This window comes from Scyliorhinus torazame, chromosome 7, assembly GCF_047496885.1.
Source record: "Scyliorhinus torazame isolate Kashiwa2021f chromosome 7, sScyTor2.1, whole genome shotgun sequence".
Classification (NCBI taxonomy): Eukaryota; Metazoa; Chordata; class Chondrichthyes; order Carcharhiniformes; family Scyliorhinidae; genus Scyliorhinus; species Scyliorhinus torazame.
Window position 1 is genome coordinate 94,758,071 of NC_092713.1, and position 27,316 is coordinate 94,785,386.

The window sequence follows — 27,316 nt, forward strand, 5'->3', positions numbered from 1 at the left end:
GTCCAGGTGACTTATCCACCTTCAGACCTTTCAGTTTCTCTTTAGTAATGGTCACTGCACTCACCTCTGCCCCCTGGTTCTCCTGGAGCTCTGGCATCCCACTGGTGTTTTCCACCGTGAAGACTGATGCAAAGTAACTATTCAGTTCGTCTGCCATTTCCTTGTTTCCTATTATTACTTCTCCAGCCACATTTTCCAGTGGTCCAATGTCTATTTTAGCCTCTCTCTTACCTTTTATATATTGAAAAAAATCTCTTCCTATTCTTTATATTACTAGCTAGCTTGCACTCATACTTCATCTTCTCCCCCCTTATAGCTTTTTTAGTTGTCCTCTGCTCGCCTTTAAAGGCTTCCGAAACCTCTGGTTTCCCAATAATGCTCGCCACTTTGTATGCTTTTTCTGTAGCTTTTATGCTGTCCTTGACATCCCTCGTCAGCCATGGATGCCTTGTCCTCCCCTTAGCATTTTTCCTTCTCCTTGGGATGACTTTCTGTTGTGCCTCCCCAATAACCCCCAAAGACTCTGCCATTGCTGTTCCACTGTCTTCCCTGCTAGTCTTCTTGTCCAATCAACTCTGGCCAGCTCCTCCCTCATGTCTTTGTAGTTACCCTTATTTAATTGTAATACCGTTACATCTGATTGCAGCTTCTCCCTCTCAAATTCTATCATATTATGGTTACTGCTCCCTAAGGTTTCCTTCACCTTAACTTCCCTAATTAAGTCTGCCTCATTACACATCACCAAATCCATTAAACGCCGTAGCTTCTAATACCCTATAACCATCATTAAATTCTATGTCCCATCCTATGGGCGGTACGGTGGCACAGTGATTATCACTGCTGCATCACAATGCCTGGGACCCGGGTTCCATTCCAACTTTGGGTGACTCTCTGTGTAGAGTTTGCACTTTCTCCCCATGTCTACGTGGGTTTTCTCCGGGTGCTCCAGTTTCCTCCCACAGTTCAAAGATGTGCATGTTAGGTGGGTTGGCCATGCTATATTGCCCAAGGGTGTCCAAATGTTAGGTGGGATTATGGGGTTACAAGAATAGAGAGGAGGAATGGGCCTAGGTAGGGTGCTCTTTTGGAGAGTTGGTGCAGGCCTCCTTCTGCATGTTGGGATTCTGTGAAAACAATCTGCTTGATTTCACCCAAAATCACTATTCTGTTCAACGTGACCTTTCCTTCTCAGACTTATAAATTTACCCTTATTTGATCCCTCCCTCCCCTTCATTTGTCCAAAGCCTTATCTACCACCCAAATCATTGAACTCACGGGGGACTGGGTGCAATTCTGTTTTTGGTGGAGTTGATGCAAACGGAACATCTCCTTCTCTCCCCTGTATGGGTGCCATTGCCCCATGAATAGAATCTGCTGTATGTCAAACCACTCTTTCAAGCATGTATAATGGTAAATAATATGGTAGTGTCATAACTCCAGGAGGCGCAGAGTGAAAGGCCAGACTGGTTTATTTTAAACTGAAAATAAAGCTGCTAGCGGGGCCGCAAAACAAACGTCCCAGGCCAGGATTATCGGGAACTGTCAGTCTGGGAGCTACCTGATCACCCTGATAATGCGCCCCAGCTGGGGAGGCCTCCGCCGCTCCCACGGGAACTCGTATTCTATGAAGCCCATGGGGAGATCAATCAGCAATTCCCTGTAGCCTTTGTGACGGTTATCACAGCTAGTTACTTTTAGTCAAACATATCAGGCCACAATCAGGCATGTATCCCATATTTCCATATTCACAGAACCTATCTTATCTTAATGTCTGTACCAATATGGTTGGCGGCACACTTCCATCCATCATAATGAACATGCATTTCGTCCTTGCCATGTTGGAGGTTTAGGTGCTCATTTACTATCTAGAGAAAGGGTTTGACACTTTGAAATTTCTATAAGGTTAGGGCTGGACTTCTCCGGTCATTCACTGGCGCCGGGAGTCTCGGCAACCCTGCCCATGGGTTTCCCAATGGTGTGGGGTAGCTTCAATGGGAAATTCCAATGACTGCAGCGGGAATGGAGAACCCCGCCTCCAGCCAACGGCGTGCTGCCTCCTGCTGTTGAGAACCACGCAGCACGGAGGCCGGAGAATCCAGCCCTAGATCTAAATTGGATTCGCTGATCAGCTCTGGCACCTTGGCATAAAGAAAGTGGAGGATTTGAAACAAGTATAATAAATATATGTGAAACAAAAATGTTTTTTAATTGCAATGTTTTTTAAGTAACAATTAAAATCAGCCACTGCTCTTTCTCACAGGATGAAACTGAACCATGCCCTTTTGATCCTGAAGTTTGGAATCAAGAAGTTGAAGAAATAAAAAATGTAGGCGGTCTTCATTCATTTACCTCTTTAAGTAAATTTGTGGACCTACATTCCTTTATGAAATCATCTGATGAAGTAAAGCCTTGTGAGAAGCCTTCAAACCAGCCAGCAAGAACAAGGAGCAAAAATGCAAAACCACAGGGTCAACAATTATACTTTCTGTCAGATGATGGTACAACCAAACCCTCAGTTACTATCCAGCAAATAAAAAATCAACCTAAGAAAGTAACTGAGAAGACTCGTGGAATGAAAGATGTTCTTTGCCCCAAAAATTGTTTTACTACTGCCCAAACAACTTCACCTCGTCTCAGAAATACGAAAGAATCTATTCACCGTAAGAAATCAGCTCAAGAACTGAAATCTAGAAGTATCACCAATCGACCCAAAAGTAAAATGAGTAACACTACCTTGTTACGTTTGACTGGTAAGGCTTTGTTGCGTTCAGAAACTAAGATTGTAAATGAGGGAGGTCCTGCATCTGGACAAAATCCGCAGCCTTCCATTCCATCTCCAAAGTTGGCTTTTTCCATCTCTGACACAAAAGGGCCCAGTACTGTTTTATCTGCACAACATGAAGTCAAACCAGGAGCTGAAACTTCTCCATTTATAAATTCAGAGGAACAGCTAGATGACAGGCCTCCAAAACTCTCTACCCAAGACCTTGAGGCTCATGAAACGTCTGTGCAAATACTTGAAGCTGCATCAATACCCACACCGTCACCTACTCCCATCAACTCTTTGCCTCTTTCAAGCTTTACCTCTTCATTCTACATTTCAAGCTCAATCGAAAATAATCAATCAATGGAAGATGAAAAAATGGAAGAACTTCTTGAGCACATTTCCAACATGTCCCCTGTTGATAGTGTACCATCCCTGCAGAATGATCATACTTTTGGAGGAGAGAATCTAGAGTTAGATGAACAAATGCCACCAGACACAACAGTACCTCATGAAATAGTTGAAACTAAACGGTCCAACGTATCATTGAGTGATAATGAAAATGAAGGTAACAAGAGGAATTTCTGAAATATTAAATGCTTAGTTGAAAAAAATGCTCAGTTAGTTGAAAAAAAGTCTGCTTAACAAATAACTAATTAGCATTTCCTCCATGAGGGTATTACTTTTTTTTCCCCCATATGAGATATCGTTCAAAAGTAAAGAACTTATTTCATATCACTTACAATCACAGAACATCTCAAGGTATTTTATAGCCGATTAAGTACCTTTTGCAGTGTAGCCACTAATGTAATGTAGGATATCCAGCAGCCAGTTTGTGAACAGCAGGATCCCACTAGCAACTATGTGGTAATGACTAAATCTTCTGTTTTAGTGGTATTTTAGTGGCTGAGGGACAGTTTTTTGATACTGTTTTGTGGGGTGTGGGTGTTTCTGACAAGGCCAACATTTGTTGCCCATCCCTAATTGCCCTTGAACTGAGAAACTTGCTCGGCCGTCAAAGGGCAGTTAAGAGTCGACAAAATTGCTGAGGGTCATGAGTTAAATGGAGGTCAGGTGAGGTAAAGATGGCAGATTGCCTTCCCTAGGGAATGTCAGTGAGCTAGATAGGTTTTTAACAATTGATGACAGTTGCTTCTTAAATTAATTTTACACAAAGAGTCCAAATCTCCCGAGTCAACCCCCAAATCTCCACCGAGACAAATCACAGATCTCCACCAAGACAACCCCCAAATCCCTCCCTCTTCAACCCCCAAATCCCCCCTGAATCAACCCCCAAAATCTCACCCAAATCAACCTAAATCTTCCCCATGTCAACCGTCTGATCTTCCCCAAGTCAACCACCACACCGCAGTCTCTCCCGACTAGGCCCCGGTAGATTGAATTCTTCCACACTGGTACCCTGGAGTCATCCCACAGGTATCCTGAAGATTTCCCCCCATTACACTGCAGGGGCATGGGAACCTGGATTGTAGTTTTAGGGTAAGGGAGAATGAGAGTATAGAGGTCAGGAGCACAGATTTGACGTCGCAGGAGGGGGCCAGTGTTCAGGTAGGTGGTTTGAAGTGTGTCTACTTCAATGCCAGGAGTATACGAAATAAGGTAGGGGAACTGGCAGCATGGGTTGGTACCTGGGATTTCGATGTTGTGGCCATTTCGGAGACATGGATAGAGCAGGGACAGGAATGGATGTTGCAGGTTCCGGGGTTTAAGTGTTTTAGTAAGCTCAGAGAAGGAGGCAAAAGAGGGGGAGGTGTGGCGCTGCTAGTCAAGAGCAGTATTACGGTGGCGGAGAGGATGCTAGATGGGGACTCATCTTCCGAGGAAGTATGGGCTGAGGTTAGAAACAGGAAAGACAGGTCACCCTGTTGGGAGTTTTCTATAGGCCTCCAAATAGTTCGAGGGATGTAGAGGAAAGGATGGCGCGGATGATCCTGGATAAGAGCGAAAGTAACAGGGTAGTTATTATGGGAGATTTTAACTTTCCAAATATTGACTGGAAAAGATATAGTTCGAGTACATTAGATGGGTCGTTTTTTGTACAGTGTGTGCAGGACGGTTTCCTGACACAATATGTTGACAGGCCAACAAGAGGCGAGGCCACGTTGGATTTGGTTTTGGGTAATGAACCAGGCCAGGTGTTTGATTTGGAGGTAGGAAAGCACTTTGGGGACAGTGACCACAATTCGGTGACGTTTACGTTAATGATGGAAAGGGATAAGTATACACCGCAGGGCAAGAGTTATAGCAGGGGGAAGGGCGATTATGATGCCATTAGACGTGACTTGGGGGGGATAAGGTGGAGAAGTAGGCTGCAAGTGTTGGGCACACTGGATAAGTGGAGCTTGTTCAAGGATCAGCTACTGCGTGTTCTTGATAAGTATGTACCGGTCAGGCAGGGAGGAAGGCGTAGAGCGAGGGAACCGTGGTTTACCAAAGAAGTGGAATCTCTTGTTCAGGGGAAGAAGGAGGCCTATGTGAAGATGAAGTGTGAAGTTTCAGTTGGGGCGATGGATAGTTACAAGGTAGCGAGGAAGGATCTAAAGAGAGAGCTAAGACGAGCAAGGAGGGGACATGAGAAGTATTTGGCAGGTAGGATCAAGGAAAACCCAAAAGCTTTCTATAGGTATGTCAGGAATAAGCGAATGACTAGGGAAAGAGTAGGACCAGTCAAGGACAGGGATGGGAAGTTGCGCGTGGAGTCTGAAGAGATAGGAGAGATACTAAATGAATATTTTTCGTCAGTATTCACTCTGGAAAAAGATAATGTTGTGGAGGAGAATGCTGAGACCCAGGCTATTAGAATAGATGGCATTGAGGTACGTAGGGAAGAGGTGTTGGCAATTCTGGACAGGCTGAAAATAGATAAGTCCCCGGGGCCTGATGGGATTTATCCTAGGATTCTCTGGGAAGCCAGGGAAGAGATTGCTGGACCTTTGGCTTTGATTTTTATGTCATCATTGGCTACAGGAATAGTGCCAGAGGACTGGAGGATAGCAAACGTGGTCCCTTTGTTCAAAAAGGGGAGCAGAGACAACCCCGGCAACTATAGACCGGTGAGCCTCACGTCTGTAGTGGGTAAAGTCTTGGAGGGTGTGGTGTTGGGTGCTCTGGTGCACAGATGAGCCAACACAGTTGTATGTGGTACAACTCTATTTTATTATAACTCTTATAATACAGTTCGTTCTGGATACTCTGCACGTGCTGTCTCCCTAAGTGTGTTTGGCAACAGATGTGTCCTGGTTCTCCTCTGCAGCTAATACTGACCACCGGGGGTCGTGTCTGTGCTTTTATATCTTTCTGTCATTGGTTGTGGTGTTGTGTGTTCTGATTTGTCTGTTGGTGTGTCTATCATGATGTGTGTGTTTGAATATCATGACATCCCCCCTTTTTACAAAGATATGTGCCTACGTGGTTATAAATATAATTGTGTCGTGAGTGCATCGAAGAGTGTGTGTGTGTGTTATGTACAGCGTGTGTATATGACGTAACTATTTACATGGGGCGATGTCGGGTGCGTCACACTAACAAGGTTGTACCATAACAAAACTTGGATGCGAGAGAAAAAAAACTTGAACATTGGTCTGGTCAGACGATATCTGGAACAATAAACAACAACAGGTTATAATACAGAAGTGTTTGACTTTTTTGAATGTATGAACAGCGTTATAAGTCCAGTCTAATGGGTGACCGCCTCAAGAATGGGCTGGTCCTCAAGCCGGTTCAGCTGTGGAGATTTGGGGTCACACTGGTTCACCTTGGACTGTTGGAGGTGATGCTGTTGCCGAAGTCTCTACTTTACCATTTGTTGTACTTCGTGCAGTGCTTGGTTTTTTCATTCGTGCAAATATAACATTCAACATCTTTGTTAGTGGTGCCTTGGCTGTGGTTTGGTTCTGGTGGCGATGGAAGGGGCATGATCCGTGGCATCTCCACGAAGTCATCCTTGGGAACCAGTGGAGGATCCGGCGTGTGCGTACGGTTCAGTTGCGAGCGTGGAAGGCGGCGCAAAGCTCGCTGATTGCGCCTACGCACCAATCCATCCGCCCAGCATGCCAGGAACAAGGTGGAGTCTTTTTCTTTTTATGTTTGTGGTGGACGGCATCTTGTAGCCGATGGGTCGTTGCCATCGAAGTAGCACCATCACTAATATCATGCAAGGCGATGACTGTGCCAGATGTGGAAGTTGGCCGAGACCGTGTACGCTGGTTCCGGCCACCTGCTGTGCCGGAAGGGCGACTCCGCAGAGAAATGTCGAAGCATGTCGCCTTGGAGAGAGAATTGTTGCTCGCATCAACGTCTGGCGATGGCGCGAATTGGTGTGTCCATCTTGGACCGCCGGTGCTGGTTGCCACTGCCGACCCAGTGGGACTGCCACGCGATCCATTCCCTGTCGCCGTGGCATCCGCCGTCACCCTGAGCGTGCCATCACCGAGGCCGCGACACCGCCCGTCCGGAGCAAGGTCTGGCGTGCGCGAATCAGAGTCGGCGCTTGGCTGCTCCCCATCTGGAGTCCGGTCTGCCTTCCGTCGATGCCCCCCGTCCGGAGTCCCAACAGGTTCACTGGAGGCAGCCGAGATTCCCTGAAGCTGCACTTCTGGAGTCGGAACATGCAGGAATGCACCAACCAGTGGAGAGGGTCGAGCCATCGAGGGTGGAAGCGGTGCGCCGCCACCGCAGTCGTCAGTGGTCCCACCGTGATCGTCGAGTGCCTCGGTACGCACTAGGCGAGGTCCGTCACCTTGCACCTTTTGCATGGGAAGTGGGATGCTGTCGTCACTCGTCTCACATCCCGTGGATAGATCCTCATTAGCAGCTTGCTGTTCACTAGGGTTGGGTAAATTGTCAGAGTCTTCATCTGGTGGTGCACACCATGTCGGTGGACTGTCATTGTCTTGCCGTTGTCCTTCATTTGGGCTTTTCTTCTTTGGAATTTTAAATCTTCCCCCAGACATTGCAGAACCTTGTTTATTACCCCCAAATTCTCCCATAGGTATGGTCTCGAATATAGGATCCAATGTTTCTATCGACATTGTACTATTTTCCAAAGAACATTCCGTTTCACTTTTCTTCTCCGGTGCCTCATATGTATCTTTGTCTAATGTACATGCCTTCATGGTCTCTGGGTCTGATTTTGCTGGGACTGGCATGGTCACAGTCTCTCTTTTACTGTTCTCAATTGCCCACATTATACTCCCCATACATAACTGCTTAATCACTGGGGTTAGTGTGGTACAATGGATAATTGGGTCGACCTTATCTGCATCTTCACCATTAGTGGAAAGCACACTTGGTTCACTTGAAACTGCTGTGGGTTTTAAATTCGTTATCTGGCTACTCGATGTCGGTGTCCTCAGGATTCTTGCTCCAATGTTCTGCTCAATAATCAGTGGAGCGTGTATAGGTTCAATGCAATTAATGTTCCCCTCAAGGTTTGAAGAGTCATTACTGACTGACTGCTGGTCTCCGAAGTTGGGATTTTGCGGTGTTGTGTTGAAGGGAGACATTTGTCCCTGCTGTAGATATGATTCAGGTTGTGTTATTTCCATTACCTGAGGATCAATGTCTTGTCCATTTTTTCGATCCGTACTAAAACACTGGCAATTCTCAGTCTGCTCCTTGCAAGTTAAACATTCAATTAATTTCGTTAGCAAATCCTCAGCATCCTTCTGTGGCCGTGCAGCATTATTAATCTCTGTTCGGCTATAATGATCCTGAATGTCAGCGCATAAACCTTTTTTCTTCGGGCTTGGACGAGGCGATTCCTTTGGCTTGTCTTCAGTTGGGCTTGAACAGTCTTCAGCGCTGTGCCCTTCATTGTAGCATGAGAGACCGTCATGTTCATGCTGCTGTGTAGTGGAGCATGGTAGGCTGTTATAGCCTTCTTGCTGTTCACGTGAGCATGGCAGACTTGCATCGTCTGCCGCTGGTTGGTCAGGAGAGGTTGCTAGACCCTCATGGTCTTGTTCCTGCAAGGACTGCGCTCTGGAGTCTTGCGTTCCTTCCATCGTGGAGTCCGTCCACGAGCTCTCTGTGGAGGCTTGTGACACTGGAGTCACTTCTTGTTCGTGCAAGGACTGCGCTCTGGAGTCTTGCATTTCTGCAATTGTGGAGTCTGTCCACGAGCTTGCTGTGGAAGCTTGTGACACTGGAGTCACTTCTGGTTCATGCGAGGACTGCACTCTGGAGTCTTGCATGTCTTCTTTCATAGAGTCGGGAACGTTGAGCGGGACGTGGACCACGCTCTGTGTGGCAGCAGGGCACTCTCCGTGTGCTTGCACCGCTCCCTGTCTGTTAATGTCAGGCTGCAGCATCATCCGGTACTGATAAGTTGGAACGTCATATCTGCTGGATTGAAGATCCTCAAATCCGAAAAATGAATCCGCATCTGCGTCGGATTCAATGTGGGGGCCGCCAATGTGCAACACGAAAGGTTCGTCCGAGTCATAGTCATATAGGACCACGGAGCTATCATTGGGCTCGCGAGGTCCGGAAACACTGTAAAGATCGTCATCGAAGTATTCAAGGTCGGAATCATCGGCTTGTGCGTAGGTAACTGCTTGTCGGAGGGTTCTTCGGAGGTCAAATTCATCTCCTGGGTCAATTTGCGGCACTGTGCTGTCATTCCAGGTGAGGGAAGGTTGTTTTACAGCTTTAACAGATTTTTGTTTTTTTGATTTGGGACGTTTCCCTTTTAAATTGGATTTGGGACGTTTCCCTTTTAAATTGGTGCAGTCTGGGGCCTCTGACATCCTGACGCTCGGTATGTAGCACGTAGGAAGCGACTGCGCATGCTCAGATCGCTGTTCCTTTACCGATGGCCGTTTTCTTGACTGCGCATGCGCAGCATCTCGCGCATGCGCAAACGAAACTTCCGGTTCTGCGCACTGCTCGCGCAACTGTGCTAGCGTGATACCTTTCGCAAGATGGCCGCCGACCTCGACCCAGCCTTCTCTCAGGCCCGGGATTTCGGCCTCTGGGAATTCGGGCTCCGGGATCCCAGCCACGAGGTGAGTACTGCAGCTTTTCTTACCTTTATGTGCCGATTGGATTGCGTTTTCTTCACAGTACTTGGAGAATTTGCCCAGGACTGCCTGGTAATCGTACCTTTGTTGCCTCCTGAAGAACCTGAACCTTCTGAATATTTCTCTTGCCCTTGCACCGGCGATGGTGAGGAGAAATTCAATTTTTTCCCTATCACCCAGGTCTTGGAGTTCAGCTGCCACCAGGAACAATTCGAACATTTGCCGGAATCGCCGCCAGTTTTCGCGGAGGTCGCCGTGGCACTGGAGCGGCTGCGGAACCGGGAGCTCGTACATCATGCCTGGGCACTGCTGGTTGTCTGTGTACACTGAGGTTTGCCGGCAGGTATCGATCCACTCCTGTACCATGTGGTGTTGGGTGCTCTGGTGCACAGATGAGCCAACACAGTTGTATGTGGTACAACTCTATTTTATTATAACTCTTATAATACAGTTCGTTCTGGATACTCTGCACGTGCTGTCTCCCTAAGTGTGTTTGGCAACAGATGTGTCCTGGTTCTCCTCTGCAGCTAATACTGACCACCGGGGGTCGTGTCTGTGCTTTTATATCTTTCTGTCATTGGTTGTGGTGTTGTGTGTTCTGATTTGTCTGTTGGTGTGTCTATCATGATGTGTGTGTTTGAATATCATGACAGAGGGGATTATAAGAGACAAGATTTACAATCATCTAGATAGGAATAATATGATCAGGGATAGTCAGCATGGCTTTGTGAAGGGTAGGTCATGCCTCACAAACCTTATCGAGTTCTTTGAGAAGGTGACTGAACAGGTAGACGAGGGTAGAGCAGTTGATGTGGTGTATATGGATTTCAGTAAAGCGTTTGATAAGGTTCCCCATGGTAGGCTATTGCAGAAAATACGGAGGCTGGGGATTGAGGGAGATTTAAAGATGTGGATCAGAAATTGGCTAGCTGAAAGAAGACAGAGGGTGGTGGTTGATGGGAAATGTTCAGAATGGAGTTCAGTTACAAGTGGCGTACCACAAGGATCTGTTCTGGGGCCGTTGCTGTTTGTCATTTTTATCAATGACCTAGAGGAGGGCGCAGAAGGGTGGGTGAGTAAATTTGCAGACGATACTAAAGTCGGTGGTGTTGTCGACAGTGTGGAAGAATGTAGCAGGTTACAGAGGGATATAGATAAGCTGCAGGGCTGGGCTGAGAGGTGGCAAATGGAGTTTAATGTAGAGAAGTGTGAGGTGATTCACTTTGGAAGGAATAACAGGAATGCGGAATATTTGGCTAATGGTAAAGTTCTTGGAAGTGTGGATGAGCAGAGGGATCTAGGTGTCCATGTACATAGATCCCTGAAAGTTGCCACCCAGGTTGATAGGGTTGTGAAGAAGGCCTATGGAGTGTTGGCCTTTATTGGTAGAGGGATTGAGTTCCGGAGTCAGGAGGTCACGTTGCAGCTGTACAAAACTCTGGTACGGCCGCATTTGGAGTATTGCGTACAGTTCTGGTCACCGCATTATAGGAAGGACGTGGAGGCTTTGGAGCGGGTGCAGAGGAGATTTACCAGGATGTTGCCTGGTATGGAGGGAAAATCTTATGAGGAAAGGCTGATGGACTTGAGGTTGTTTTCGTTGGAGAGAAGAAGGTTAAGAGGAGACTTAATAGAGGCATACAAAATGATCAGGGGGTTAGATAGGGTGGACAGTGAGAGCCTTCTCCCGCGGATGGAAATGGCTGGCACGAGGGGACATAGCTTTAAACTGAGGGGTAATAGATATAGGACAGAGGTCAGAGGTAGGTTCTTTACGCAAAGAGTAGTGAGGCCGTGGAATGCCCTACCTGCAACAGTAGTGAACTCGCCAACATTGAGGGCATTTAAAAGTTTATTGGATAAACATATGGATGATAATGGCATAGTGTAGGTTAGATGGCTTTTGTTTCGGTGCAACATCATGGGCCGAAGGGCCTGTACTGCGCTGTATCGTTCTATGTTCTATGTTCTACACTGGAGTCTTCCCCCTGGTCCCTCCAACTAGGGGCACGGAAGCCTGCAGTCTTCCCCTGGCACCCTGGAGTATTAAGCCTCGGTACCCTGGTGTCTTCCACCCAGTACCCTGGTGTACTCCACCCAGTACCCTGGTGTATTCCACCCTATACCCTGGTGTCTTCCACACAGTACCCTGGTGTATTTCACCCAGTACCCTGGTGTATTCCACCCTGTACCCTGGTGTCTTCCACACAGTACCCTGGTGTATTTCACCCAGTACCCTGGTGTATTCCACCCAGTACCCCGGTGTCTTCCCCCCAGTATCCTGGAGTCTTCCCCCAGGACCCTGGAGTCTTCCCCCAGATACCCTGGCGTCCACCCACCGAACCCTGATGTCTTCCCCCCGTACCCTGGCGTCTTCTCCCTGGTACCCTGGCATCTTCCCCCCGATACCCTGGTGTCTTCCTCCCGGTACCTTGGGGTTTTCCCCCCCCCCCCAGTATCCTGGAGTCTTCCCCCAGGTACCCTGGCGTCTTACCCAGGTACCCTGGCGTCTTCCCCCCGGTACCCTGGCATCTTCCCCCCAGTACCCTGGCATCTTCCCCCCAGTACCCTGGCGTCTTCCCCCTGGTACCCTGGCGTCTTCCCCCAGGTACCCTGGCGTCTTCCCCCCGGTACCCTGGCGTCTTCCCCCCGGTACCCTGGCGTCTTCCCCCCGGTACCCTGGCGTCTTCCCCCCAGTACCCTGGCGTCTTCCCCCTGGTACCCTGGCATCTTCCCCCAGGTACCCTGGCGTCTTCCCCCAGGTACCCTGGCGTCTTCCCCCTGGTACTCTGGCGTCTTCCCCCAGGTACCCTGGCGTCTTCCCCCCGGTACCCTGGCGTCTTCCCCCCGGTACCCTGGCGTCTTCCCCCCGGTACCCTGGCGTCTTCCCCCCGGTACCCTGGCGTCTTCCCCCTGGTACCCTGGCGTCTTCCCCCTGGTACCCTGGCGTCTTCCCCCAGGTACCCTGGCGTCTTCCCCCCGGTACCCTGGCGTCTTCCCCCCGGTACCCTGGCGTCTTCCCCCCGGTACCCTGGCGTCTTCCCCCTGGTACCCTGGTATCTTCTCCCGATACCCTGGCGTCTTCCCCCCGGTACCCTGGCGTCTTCCCCCTGGTACCCTGGCGTCTTCTCCCCGGTACCCTGGCGTCTTCCCCCCAGTACCCTGGCGTCTTCCCCCTGGTACCCTGGCGTCTTCCCCCAGGTACCCTGGCGTCTTCCCCCCGGTACCCTGGCGTCTTCCCCCCGGTACCCTGGCGTCTTCCCCCCGGTACCCTGGCGTCTTCCCCCCGGTACCCTGGCGTCTTCCCCCTGGTACCCTGGTATCTTCTCCCGATACCCTGGCGTCTTCCCCCCGGTACCCTGGCGTCTTCCCCCCGGTACCCTGGCGTCTTCCCCCCGGTACCCTGGCATCTTCCCCCCGGTACCCTGGCGTCTTCCCCCCGGTACCCTGGTATCTTCTCCCGATATCCTGGCGTCTTCCTCCTGGTACCCTGGCGTCTTCCCCCCGGTACCCTGGCATCGTCCCCCCGGTACCCTGGCGTCTTCCCCCTGGTACCCTGGCATCTTCCTCCCGGTACCCTGGAGTCGTCTCCATGGTAACCTGGTGTTTTCCCCCCGGTACCCTGGTGTCTTTTCCCGGTACCCTTGGGTCGTCCCCTCAGTATCCTGGAGTCTTACCCCAGGTACTCTGGAGTCTTCCCCCAGGTACCTGCCGTCTTCCCCCTGGTACCCTGGCATCTTCCTCCCAGTACCCTGGAGTCGTCTCCATGGTACCCTGGTGTTTTTCCCCCGGTACCCTGGTGTCTTCTCCCGGTACCCTGGCGTCCTCCTCCTGGTACCCCGGAGTCGTCCCCATGGTACCCTAGTGTCTTCCCCACTCCTAACCTATGTCTCGGCCCCCGATATCCTGGGGTCTTCCCCCCAGTAGTCTGGTTCTCATCCCTGGTTGCCTTCTAGTGTTACCCAAGTCTCCCTCCAGTATTACCCCGGCCAGCCCCAAGTCAACCCTGGTCACCACCAATCAGAGCTGATACCCCGAGTCAAAGGCTAATCTCCCCCAGTCAGAGCCTGGCCACCCCTGAGTCAAAGGTCGGTTAACCCCAATTCAAAGGTTGGTCACCCCCCAAGTCAAAAGCTGGTCACTCCCAGTGTCCAAGGCTGCTCACCCCAAGTCAGAGGCCGGTCACCCCCAAGCCAAAGGCCTGTCACCCTGAGTTAAAGGCTGGTTACCCCCTAGTCAGAGCCTGGTCACCCCTGAGTCATGGCTGTCCTCCCCCCAGTCAAAGGGTGGTCACCCCCAGTCAAAGGGTGGTCACCCCCGAGTCAGAGCCTGGTCACCCCCGAGTCAAAGAGTGGTCACCCCCGAGTCAAAGAGTGGTCACCCCCGAGGCAAAGGGTGGTCACCCCCGAGTCAGATCCTGGTCACCCCCGAGTCAAAGAGTGGTCACCCCCGAGTCAGAGCCGGTACCTCTGGGTCACACCCCTTAATACGTGGAACCACTTCTCCAGCACTGCTCTAACCTCGACGGGATGTTTGACAGGTGCACGCCTTTGAAGCCAGTCCTGATTTGCACTGTTCTGACATCACGCCACCATGGATGGTATTTTTGAAGAGAGATGGTATGATTCTGGCATATGGGCCTGATAATGAGATACCAACGGAAAACTCGACTTTGGTTTTCTCGCAGTATTTAGCATTCCTGTTGCCCAACTGCCACTAACGGGAGCAGAAAATCCTGGCCTATGTTTATTGCCTCATCAAAAGACAGATGAACAGCATGGTGGCACTCCTCTAGTAAAGCATGGGATCATCCAAATATGTGTATTAGGAGCAGAAATAGGTCACTCAGCCGTTCAAGCCTGCTTCACAATCAAATAAAATCATGGCCGATATGGTCAGGGCGGCACGGTAGCACAATGGCTAACGTTGCCGCCCCACAGCGCCACGGACCCAGGTTCAATTCCAGCCTTGGATGACTGTCTGTGTGAAGTTGCACTTTCTCCCAGTGTCTGTGTGGGTTTCCTCCGGGTGCTTCGCTTTCCTCCCACAGCCCAAAGATGTGTAGGTGTCATGTGAGAGTACCTTTAAGAAATGGGTGTTTAAGATATGTACCTTTAAGAAGTGGGTGTTTATCAGTGATGTCAGAGTCTGGGTGGCGTTGGGCTGTCTGTCAGCTTTTTACTTTCGTTTTAGGCTGTTTGCTGCAGGGTGTGTTTTAGTTTTGTTTTCAGTGTTGGAGCTGAAGCCAGCCAGAGCAGGTGTACTGCTGTTCTCTCTGCCATCAAAAGACTATCTCTTGATCATTTGGTGAATTCAGAATTATAAATGTTTTCAGTAGTGACTTTAACCTGATGTGCTTCTGTTAAAGGTCTTCTTGTTTTTAAGTCGTATGGATGTTAAAAGGAAAGCTTAAAGGATTACTTAGTGTTGTACTCTTTGTGGGTTGTATTTGAATTAATGGTTGCTAAGATGTTCACTGTATGTTTTAAAAAGGTTAACTTGAGTTCATAGAATAAACATTGTTTTGCTTTTAAAAATACTTTTCCATTTCTGCTGTACCACACCTGTAGAGTGGGCCGTGTGCTCCCCATACCACAATCTATTAAAAGTTGTGGGTGAGGTGAACTCCATGATACACTTTGGGGTTCTCTAAACCCTGACCCATAACAAATTGGGGGCTCGAGGGGGATAAAAGTCTTTCTATTGGATTGGCTTAGTGAACTTAAAGACTGTGAGGGGTGAGCATATTGTGGTTGCTTTTCAGGTGTGATATTCTAGTTTAAGTAGGGAGTGTGTTGTGGACAATGGCTCTTTCAGAGGCTCTGACGTTTTTGGGGGTGGAGACGGTCACACGCAGTACCTTACGGACAGAGACTAAAAGCAGGCTGTTAGATTTGGCAAAAACATTGCAGTTAACATTACCTGACAAAATGCGAAAAGATGAGTTAATTATGGTGGTGGCTAAGCATTTAAAGTTGCCTGAGATACAGTTTGACTCATTGGAAATGGCAAAAATTCAGTTACAACTGAAACAAATGGAACATGAGAAAGAATTAAAGCAGCTTGAATATGAAAGAGAGGGAAAAGAAAGCGAGAGAGAGAAAAAAGGAAAGGAGCGAGAAGAAAGGAGAAAAGAAAGAATAGCACTAGCATAACAAAAAGAAAGAGAAAGGAAGATACAGATCAGGGAAAAAGATAAAGAGAGAGAGTTTGAACTTCAGAAAATGGTCATGAAACATGACAGTCAGTTAAAATTAGCAGATGTAAAGGGAAACATATAGTTGGATGATACTGATGAGGATAGTGAGAAAGAGCGTCAAAGTCGAAGGCTCGGTGGGAATCTATTTAAATATGTCCAAGTATTGCCAAGGTTTGACGAGAATAAGGCAGAAGCCTTTTTCATTTAATTTGAGAAGGTGGCTAAACAAATGAAATGGCCACAGGACATGTGGGTATTACTGATTTAAAACAAAGCTGGTAGGTAGCGCTAGTGAAGTGTTTGCATCAACACCGGAGGAGGTATCTGAGATGTATGAGGTGGAGAAAAAATCCATCTTAGGTGCATATGAACTAGTGCCTGTAGCCTACAGACAAAGGTTTAGAAATTTAAGGAAAGAATTTGGTCAAACATACATGGTGTTTGAAAGGATCAAACAGAGTAATTTTTAGAGGTGGATAAGGGCTTTGAAAATAGACCAAACGTATGAAGCTCTCAGAGAAATTATAATTTTGGAGGAGTTTAAAAATTCAATTCCTGATGTAGTGAGAACTCATGTGGAAAAGCAGAGGGTTAAAACTGCGAGATTAGCAGCAGAAATGGCAGATGATTATGAATTAGTTCATAAATCAAAGCTTGGTTTCCGACATCAGTTTCAGCCTGTGAGGGATAGAAACTGGGGACATGAGAAATACTCAAGTGGTAAAGGTAAAGGTGACCTGGTGGGAGATAATAAGGAGAGTGTACCTCAATTTTAAAAAGAAATCCAGGACGGTGGAAGAGACATGCAAAGTTTCAAATGTTTTCACTGTAATAAACTAGGCCATGTAAAGTCACTGTGTTGGTGGTTGAAGAAAAGCACTGGGAAGGCTGATGTGGTAAAACAGAATAAGACAGTGGGGTTTGTTAAAGTGGTAAAGGAAAGCCCAAGTGAAGTGAAGGAGGTGCAAACGATTGTACAGCCTGATCAAGAGTTGTTTGATAAGAAGGTGCCAGATGTCTTTAAAGAATTTACTTGTGTGGGTAAAGTTTACTCATGTGTATCAGGAGGAGCAGGTAAAGAAGTCGCAATTTTAAGAGATACCGGAGCTAGTCAATCTTTAATGGGAAGAGATGAGGAGTTATGTAGTCTGGGAAGAATGTTGCCAGAAAAGGTGGTAATATGTGGAATTCAGGGTGAGAGGTGTAGTGTTCCATGATATAAAGTAAGGTTGGAAAATCCAGTGAAGAGTGGTGAAGTGGTAGTAGGAGTAATAGAGAAACTATCTTGTCCAGGAATACAGTTTATCTTGGGTAATGATATAGCTGGATCGCAGGTGGGAGTGATGCCTACTTGGTTGATAAGCCAGTGGATAATCAGACAACTGAAGTGTTGAAGGACGAATATCCTGGGATTTTTCCGGATTGTGTAGTAACAAGGTCGCAAAGTCACAGGTTAAGACCAGAGGAGAAATCAAAGAGTGAAGATGAAGTTGAAGTGCACTTATCAGAAACGATTTTTGATCAGATGGTTGAAAAAGAACAAAAACAGGTGGAGAATGAGGAGGATATTTTTAATTCAGGAAAATTGGCTGAGTTACAACAAAAAGATATAGAAATAAAACGGAAGTATCAGAAAGCATGCACGGAAGAGGAATCTGAGTGTATACCAGAGTGTTATTACCAAAAAGTAATGTCTTGATAAGAAAATGGAGACCTTTACATATGCAGGCGGATGAAAAGTGGGCAGAAGTTCACCAAGTAGTATTGCCGGTAGGGTATAGAAAGGAGGTATTGCGAATTGCACATGAGGTACCAGTGGGATGTCATTTGGGAATAAGGAAAACTCAAGCTAAAATACAAAAACATTTTTATTGGCCTGGACTACATAAAGATATAGTTAAATTTTGTCAATCATGTCACACATATCAAATGATAGGGAAACCTCAAGCAGTGATAAAACCAGCACCCTTAATACACATTCCATATGCGGATGATTTGCTGCTCTATGTGGCGGACCCGGTGGGGGGAATGCCAGAGGTGATGAGGATCCTTAGGGAGTTTGGAGATTTCTCCGGGTACAAGCTTAATATGGGGAAGAACGAGTTGTTCGTAGTGCACCCGGGGGACCAGGAGAGGGGGATTGGTGAGCTCCCGCTAAAAAGGGCGGAGAGGAGTTTCAGGTACCTGGGGGTCCAGGTGGCTAGGAGCTGGGGGGCCCTACATAACCTTAACTTCACGAGGCTGGTGGAGCAGATGGAGGAGAAATTTAAGAGGTGGGACGTGCTGCCACTCTCCCTGGCAGGTAGAGTGAAGTCCATTAAAATGACGGTGCTCCCGAGGATTTTGTTCCTGTTCCAATGCCTCCCCATCCTGATCCCTAGGGCCTTCTTCAGGTGGGTTAGCAGGAGCGTTATGGGGTTTGTGTGGGCGCAGAAGACCCCGAGGGTGAGAAGGGTATTATTGGGCCGCCAACGTGGCAATGGTGCGTAAGTGGGTGATGGAGGGGGATAAGGCTGCATGGAAGAGGCTGGAGATGGAGTCCTGTGTTGGCACGAGCCTGGAGGCGCTGGTGACGGCCCCGCTGCCGCTTCCTCCAAAGAGGAATACCACAAGCCCGGTGGTGGCGGCTACCCTAAAATTTGGGGGGCAATGGAGATGTCACAGGGTGGAGGTGGGGGCCTCGGTGTGGTCCCTGATTCGGGGGAACCACCGGTTTGTCCCGGGGAGAATGGACGGAGGGTTTCTGAGCTGGCACAGGGTAGGTATTAGAAGGATGGAGGACCTGTTTGTGGACGGGAAGTTCACGAGCCTGGGTGAGCTGGTGGAGAAGTTTGGGCTCCACCCGGGGAACACCTTCAGATATATGCAGGTAAGGGCGTTTGTTTGGCGGCAGGTGGTGGAGTTCCCACTGTTTCCGCCACGCAGGGTCCAGGACAGGGTGCTGTCGGGGGTGTGGGTTGGAGAGGGGAGGATCTCGGCAACGTATCAGGTGATGCAGGAGGAGGAGGAGGCCTCGGTGGAGGAACTAAAGGGTAAGTGGGAGGAGGAGTTGGGTGAGAAGATTGACGAGGGGATGTGGGCGGATGCCCTGGGGAGGGTGAAATCTTCCTCCTCTTGTGCAAGGCTCAGCCTTATACAGTTTAAGGTACTGTATAGGGCTCACATGACCGGGGCAAGGATAAGCCGGTTTTTTGGGTGGGAGGACAGGTGTGTTAGGTGCTCAGGGAGCCCAGCAAATCACACCCACATGTTCTGGGCTTGCCCAGCGCTGGAGGACTTTTGGAAGGGTGTAGCGAGGATGGTGTCGAGGGTGGTAGGTTCCAGGGTCAAACCGGCTGGGGCTCGCAATATTTCGGGTGGCAGAGGAGCCGGGAGTGCAGGAGGCGAAAGAGGCCGGTATTCTGGCCTTTGCGTCCCTGGTAGCCCGGCGAAGGATTCTTCTTCAGTGGAAGGATGCGAGGCCCCCAAGTGTGGAATCCTGGATCAATGATATGGCGGGGTTTATTAAGTTGGAGAGGGTGAAATTCACCTTACGAGGATCGGAACAAGGGTTCTTCAGCTGGTGGTAACCGTTCCTAGACTTCCTGGCAGAACGTTAGAAGATGGTCAGTAGCGGCAGCAACCCGGGAGGGGGGGGGTTGTTTCGTTTTTCTTGAGTGGGTGTGTATTTTTGCCTTTGTGTTGATGAAGGCTGTTAATTTATTATTTATGTATATGGGGGGGGGGATGTTCTTTTCTTTCTGTATTTTGTTGTTGATATTTTGTGAAAATTTGAATAAAAATTATTATTTTTTTAAACTGAAAATGCCAGATTAACTCAACAAATCTGGCAGAATCTCTCCAGTGCAGAAGGAGGCCATTCGGCCCTTCGAGTTTGCACCAACTCGACAAAAGAGCACCCCACCCAGGTGCACTTCCCCTGCCCTCTCCCCATAACCCCACTTCACTGTTGGACACTAAGGGGCAATTTATAGCGCGTTCACCCTGGGGAGAGACCATTCACCTGCTCTGAGTGTGGGAAGGGATTCACTCAGTCCACCCAACTCACTTCACACCAACGTGTTCACTCTGACATGAGACCTTTTAAATGTTCCGCCTGTGAGAAGAGCTTAAAAGGCAAAATGGATCTGCTGATTCACCAGCGCAGTCACACTGGAGAGAGGCCGTTCACCTGCTCCGTGTGTGGGAAGGGATTCACTCAGTATTCCCTCTGGCTGAAACACCAGCGCATTCACACCAGGGAGGGAACGTTCATCTGTTCCCTATGTGGGAAGGGATTCATTCGGTCATCTGCCCTGCAGACACACCAGCAAGTTCACAAGTGCCTCCAGGACTCTGCTGTTATTGATGTTAATCACATCCAGGACTGAGCCTAAATCGCATCGAGAACAGAACCATGTTCATTCTGACAGCTGGAGTTTGTTTGAGTTGATGTTAATAATCCCTGAAACTGAGATTATAATAGATTGGTGCTTGATAGCCGGCACAGACACAGTGGGACAAAGGGCCGTGTTTTGTGCTGTAAAACTCGAGAACTCGAACCCATCTCACTTCACACCAACATGTTGACTCGGACACAAGACATTTTATGTGTTCCGACTGTGAGAAGAGCTTTAGAAGCAAAATGGATGTGCTGATTCACCAATGCGATCACACTGGAGAGAGACCGTTTACTGCTCCGAGAGTGGGAAGGGATTCACTCATTCATCCACCCTGCAGATACACCAGTGAATTCACACCAGGGAGAGGCCATTCACCTGCTCTCAGTGTGGGAATGGATTCACTCAGTCATCCACCCTGCAGAAACACCAGCGATTTCACAAGTAACAAGAGTTGGATTTTGCTGTTATTGCTGCTGTGAATCATATCCAGGACTGAACCATGTTCATTCTGACAGTTGGAGTTTGTTTCAGTTGATGTTAATAATCCCTGTACAAAGAACAAAGAAATGTACAGTACAGGAACAGGCCCTTTGGCCCTCCAAGCCCGTGCCGACCATGCTGCCCGACTAAACTACAATCTTCTACACTTCCTGGCTCCGTATCCCTCTATTCCCATCCTATTCATGTATTTTTCAAGATGCCCCTTAAATGTCACTATCGTCCCTGCTTCCACCACCTCCTCCGGTAGCGAGTTCCAGGCACCCACTACCCTCTGCGTAAAAAACTTGCCTCGTACATCTACTCTAAACCTTGCCCCTCTCACCTTAAACCTATGCCCCCGAGTAATTGACCCCTCTACCCCGGGGAAAAGCCTCTGACTATCCACTCTGTCTATGCCCCTCTGTAGCACCGTCAATATGACGCGAGGCAGGTTGAGGTAATGTCAATTGAAGGCTTTATTAAGCAGAACTTTATCCCCAGCAGCGGGGTTACAGAATACAACTGCTGAGGGAAATGGAGGGAAAAACTGGGTTCTTATACCGGAATTTCTGGGTGGAGTCCAGTAGGTGGCAGATCCTATCAGGACCTGTCATCCCTCCACCAATAGCCTGTCGACACGTGGTGTACCGTATTACCCCTAATACATACCACCACACCCTCATAATTTTGTAGACCTCGATCAGGTCGCCCCTCAACCTCCTTCGTTCCAGTGAGAACAAACCGAGTTTATTCAACCGCTCCTCATAGCTAATGCCCTCCATACCAGGCAACATTCTGGTAAATCTCTTCTGCACCCTCTCTAAAGCCTCCACATCCTTCTGGTAGTGTGGCGACCAGAATTGAACACTATACTCCAAGTGTGGCCTAAATAAGGTTCTATACAGCTGCAACATGACTTGCCAATTCTTATACTCAATGCCCCGGCCAATAAAGGCAAGCATGCCGTATGCCTTCTTGACTACCTTCTCCACCTGTGTTGCCCCTTTCAGTGACCTGTGGACCTGTACTCCTAGATCTCTTTGACTTTCAATACTCTTGAGGGTTCTACCATTCACTGTATATTCCCTACCTGCATTAGACCTTCCAAAATGCATTACCTCACATTTGTCCGGATTAAACTCCATCTGCCATCTCTCCGCCCAAGTCTCCAAACAATCTAAATCCTGCTGTATCCTCTGACAGTCCTCATCGCAATTCCACCAACCTTTGTGTCGTCTGCAAACTTACTAATCAGACCAGTTACATTTTCCTCCAAATCATTTATATATACTACAAACAGCAAAGGTTCCAGCACTGATCCCTGTGGAACACCACTGGTCACCGCCCTCCAATTAGAAAAGCATCCTTCCATTGCTACTCTCTGCCTTCTATGACCTAGCCAGTTCTGTATCCACCTTGCCAGCTCACCCCTGATCCCCTGTGACTTCACCTTTTGTACTAGTCTACCATGAGGGATCTTGTCAAAGGCCTTACTGAAGTCCATATAGACAACATCCACTGCCCTACCTGCATCAAACATCTTTGTGACCTCCTCGAAAAACTCTATCAAGTTAGTGAGACACGACCTCCCCTTCACAAAATCATGCTGCCTCTCACTAATACGTCCATTTGCTTCCAAATGGGAGTAGATCCTGTCTCGAAGAATTCTCTCCAGTAATTTCCCTACCACTGAAGTAAGGCTCACTGGCCTGTAGTTTCCTGGATTATCCTTGCTACCCTTCTTAAACAGAGGAACAACATTGGCTATTCTCCAGTCCTCCGGGACATCACCTGAAGACAGTGAGGATCCAAAGATTTCTGTCAAGGCCTCAGCAATTTCCTCTCCAGCCTCCTTCAGTATTCTGGGGTAGATCCCATCAGGCCCTGGGGACTTATCTACCTTAACATTTTTTAAGACGCCCAACAGCTCGTCTTTTTGGATCTCAATGTGACTCAGGCTATCTACACACCCTTCTCCAGACTCAACATCTACCAATTCCTTCTCTTTGGTGAATACTGATGCAAAGTATTCATTTAGTACCTCGCCCATTTCCTCTGGCTCCACACATAGATTCCCTTGCCTATCCTTCAGTGGGCCAACCCTTTCCCTGGCTACCCTCTTGCTTTTTATGTACGTGTAAAAAGCCTTGGAATTTTCCTTAACCCTATTTGCCAATGACTTTTCGTGACCCCTTCTAGCCCTCCTGACTCCTTGCTTAAGTTCCTTCCTACTTTCCTTATATTCCACACAGGCTTCATCTGTTCCCAGCCTTTTAGCCCTGACAAATGCCTCCTTTTTCTTTTTGACGAGGCCTACAATATCTCTCGTTATCCAAGGTTCCCGAAAATTGCCATATTTATCCTTCCTCCTCACAGGAACATGCCGGTCCTGAATTCCTTTCAACTGACACTTGAAAGCCTCCCACATGTCAGATGTTGATTTGCCCTCAAACATCCGCCCCCAATCTATGTTCTTCAGTTCCCGCCTAATATTGTTATAATTAGCCTTCCCCCAATTTAGCACATTCATCCTAGGACCACTCTTATCCTTGTCCACCAGCACTTTAAAACTTACTGCATTGTGGTCACTGTTCCCAAAATGCTCCCCTACTGAAACATCTACCACCTGGCCAGACTCATTCCCCAATACCAGGTCCAGTACCGCCCCTTCCCTAGTTGGACTGTCTACATGTTGTTTTAAGAAGCCCTCCTGGATGCTCCTTACAAACTCTGCTCCGTCTAAGCCCCTGGCACTAAGTGAGTCCCAGTCAATATTGGGGAAGTTGAAGTCTCCCATCACCACAACCTTGTTGTTTTTACTCTTTTCCAAAATCTGTCTACCTATCTGCTCCTCTATCTCCCGCTGGCTGTTGGGAGGCCTGTAGTAAACCCCCAACATTATGACTGCACCCTTCTTATTCCTGATCTCTACCCATATAGCCTCACTGCCCCCTGAGGTGTCCTCCCGTACTACAGCTGTGATATTCTCCCTAACCAGTAGCGCAACTCCGCCACCCCTTTTACATCCCCCTCTATCCCGCCTGAAACATCTAAATCCTGGAACGTTTAGCTGCCAATCCTGCCCTTCCCTCAACCAGGTCTCTGTAATGACAACAACATCATAGTTCCAAGTACTAATCCAAGCTCTAAGTTAATCTGCCTTACCCGTAATACTTCTTGCATTAAAACATATGCACTTCAGGCCACCAGACCCGCTGTGTTCAGCAACTTCTCCCTGTTTGCTCTGCCTCAGAGCCCCACTGTCCCTATTCCCTAGTTCTCCCTCAATGCTCTCACCTTCTGTAACTGGAGGTTAATGTTCTGGATATAGATTAATTAAATCAGCCTTGTGTCGAACACACTGGGCGGGATTCTCCACTCCCACGACGAAGTGGCCGCGCCGTCGTGAACGCCGTCGAGGTTCACGACAGCGCGGAACGGCCCCGGTCCCGACCGATTCAGGTTCTGACAATGGGCCGCGTCATCTACACACGCCAGGCCTTATCGCCCGCGTAAAAGCTGCGCCGCATCGATGATGCGGCCAGCGCCGAATAACGGCCGTCATCCGCGCATGCGCGGGTTGGCCGGCGCCAACCCGCGCATGCATGGTTGTCGTCCTCTCTAAATCCGCCCCGCAAGAAGATGGGGGACGGACCTTGCGGAGCCGCGGAAGGAAGGAGGTCCTCCTTCAGAGAGGACGGCCCGACGATCAGTGGGCACCGATCACGGGCCACCCCACATTCCAGGTGAAGCCCGGCAGGATCCCCCCTCGCCCCCCCGCAGGCCGCCCCCCCCCAGCGTTCACGCACCACCCACGACTGCAGCGACCAGGTGTGGACGGCGCCGGGGGGAACCCGCCGTTTTGGCCTGGCCGCTCGGCACATCCGGGCCTCAGAATAGCGGGGGTGCCGGAGAATCGCCATTTTGGGTGTCTCCGGCGAATCTCCGGCCTGCGAAACTCGACCGGGCCATTCCCGCTGCTTGGGAGAATCGCGGGAGGGCGTCAGACCGGCGTCCCCGGAAATTTTGGCGGCCCAGGCGATTCTCCCAACCGGCATGGGAGTGGAGAATCGCGCCCACAGTGTTGGAGTCCTTGATTTCTCTAAGATATGAGGAGACTGATTGATGGTCCTGTTACCGACTGTTCCATTGTTGGGTCTTTTCTCCTTTGTTAATGGAAGACTTGTATTTATATAGCGCCATTCTCAACTTCAGGATGTCCCAAAGTGCTTTACAGACAATGAGGTTCTTTTGAAGTGTAGTCACTGTTGTAATGTAGGAAATACAGTCACCAAATGTGCACAGCGAGATCCTGCAAACAGAAATGTGATTGTGACCAGAGAATCTGGGGCGACATTCTCCGACCCCCCGCCGGGTCGGAGAATCGCCGGGGGCTGGCGTGAATCCCGCCCCCGCCGGTTGCCGAAGTCTCCGGCACCGGAGATTCAGCGGGGGCGGGAATCGCCCCGCGCCGGTTGGCGGGCCCCCCCGCTCGATTCTCCGGCCCGAATGGGCCGAAGGCCCGCCGATAAATTGCCTATCCGGCCGGCGTAAATTGAACCACCTACCTTACCGGCGGGACAAGGCGGCGCGGGCGGGCTCCAGGGTCCTGGGGGGGGGGGCGCGGGGCGATCTGGCCCTGGGGGTGCCCCCACGGTGGCCTGGCCCGTGATCGGGGCCCACCGATCCGCGGGCGGGCCTGTGCCATGGGGGCACTCTTTCCCTTCCGCCTCCACCACGGTCTCCAGCATGGCGGAGGCGGAAGAGACTCCCTCCACTGCGCATGCGCGGGAAGCTGTCAGCGGCCGCTGACGCTCCCGCGCATGCGCCGCCCGGGGATGTCCTTTCCGCGCCAGCTGGCGGGGCACCAAAGGCCTTTTCCGCCAGCTGGCGGAGCGGAAATTCCTCCGGCGTCGGCCTAGCCCCTCAATGTTGGGGCTCAGCCCCCAAAGATGCGGAGCATTCCGCACCTTTGGGGCGGCGCGATGCCCGTCTGATTGGCACCGTTTTGGGCGCCAGTCGGCGGACATCGCGCCGTTTCCAGAGAATTTCGCCCTGTTCAGTGATGTTTGTTGAAGGATGAATATTAAGCAGTAAACCAGGGAGAACTCCCCTGCTCTTTGGAATTACATCATGGGAACCTTTACACCCAGCTGAGGGCAGATGGGGCCAGAGTTGAAGGTCTGATCTGGAAGACGGGACCTCTGACAGTGCAGTGCTCCCTCAGGACTGCATCAGAATATCAACCTGGATTTGATGCTCATGTTTCTGGAGGAGGATTTGAACCCACAACCTCCTGACTCGGAGATAAGAATGTAACCACTGAGCCACGACTAACACCTCATCATTACTCTGGATTATTTCAGTTCTCAGACTTTCCGTTACTCTCATGGACAAGTGTCCGGGAGTCACAGATTATCCAAAAAGGGGGTCGAAATTATAGGTGATTTCAAAGCAGTTTATTAAGAAGCAACAGTTTCGATATAATGCATCAGCTAAATATTCAGAAAAGACATACAACCCTGGATCAGGTGGAACCAGTTTACTGGGCCCACATCAGGGGAATGCTGATCTCTGTGGCTGGAGGTGACTGTCTCCTCGGAAAGGTTTACTGATCCTGGATCAGGGGGATGCTGATCTCCGTGGCTGGAGGTGAGTTTCCTCGGAATGGTTTACTGATCCTGGATCGGGCGATGCCTTTATGGGTGGTCTTGGCCGGTGCAGGAGTTGAACCCACGCTGTTGGCCTGGCTCTGCATCGCAAACCAGTTGAAATGAAATGAAATGAAAATCACTTATTGTCACGAGTAGGCTTCAATGAACTTACTGTGAAAAGCCCCTAGTCACCACATTCCGGCACCTGTTCGGGGAGGCAGGTACGGGAATTGAACCGTGCTACTAGCCTGCCTTGGTCTGCTTTAAAAGCCAGCAATTTAGCCCAGTGAGCTAAACCAGCCCCACTTTCTTATTTAGAAAATATCCACAAGGTGGATGCAGGTGAACAGAGAGCTGGAGAATTTTTAAAGTCCGTGCATGAACTTCTGTTTTGACCCAGGTGTATTTTCAATTTTTATGTGATGCAGAACGGGCAGTGTGGGTTCGGTTCCCGTGCCGGCTGAGGTTATTCATGAAGGCCCCGCCTTCTCAACCCTGACCCTCACCTGAGGTGTGGTGATCCTCAGTTAAGTCACCACCAGTCAGCTCTCCCCCACAAAGGGGAAAACGGTCTATGGTCATCTGGAATGATGGCTACTTTACTTTGCTACATCCCTCTTCATTTTAATTTTACTCCCTCTGATGGATACCAGTGTGTTTAATCCTATCCTAATTGTTTTAAAGTCAGTTTCTCTCTGGACGATTTAAAATGTCCCATTTTACTGATCACTCAATGGTGTTCTGTTTCTAGTAGCTGAGTGTATCTGGGACCCGTTCTTCAGTGCAGGCTCACC

The 27,316-nt window shown here is 49.3% G+C and overlaps 1 protein-coding gene across 1 annotated transcript in view; it reads left to right on the top strand.

Annotated features, from left to right (window-relative positions):
• The window catches only part of LOC140427350 (uncharacterized), a 98,957-nt gene extending 95,605 nt beyond the window's left edge, over positions 1-3,352 (top strand). The window contains exon 9 of the mRNA XM_072512900.1: positions 2,261-3,352. Within this exon, the coding sequence (XP_072369001.1) occupies positions 2,261-3,352 (1,092 nt within the window). The remainder of the gene's footprint in view (positions 1-2,260) is intronic.
• Positions 3,353-27,316: the final 23,964 nt, after the last annotated feature.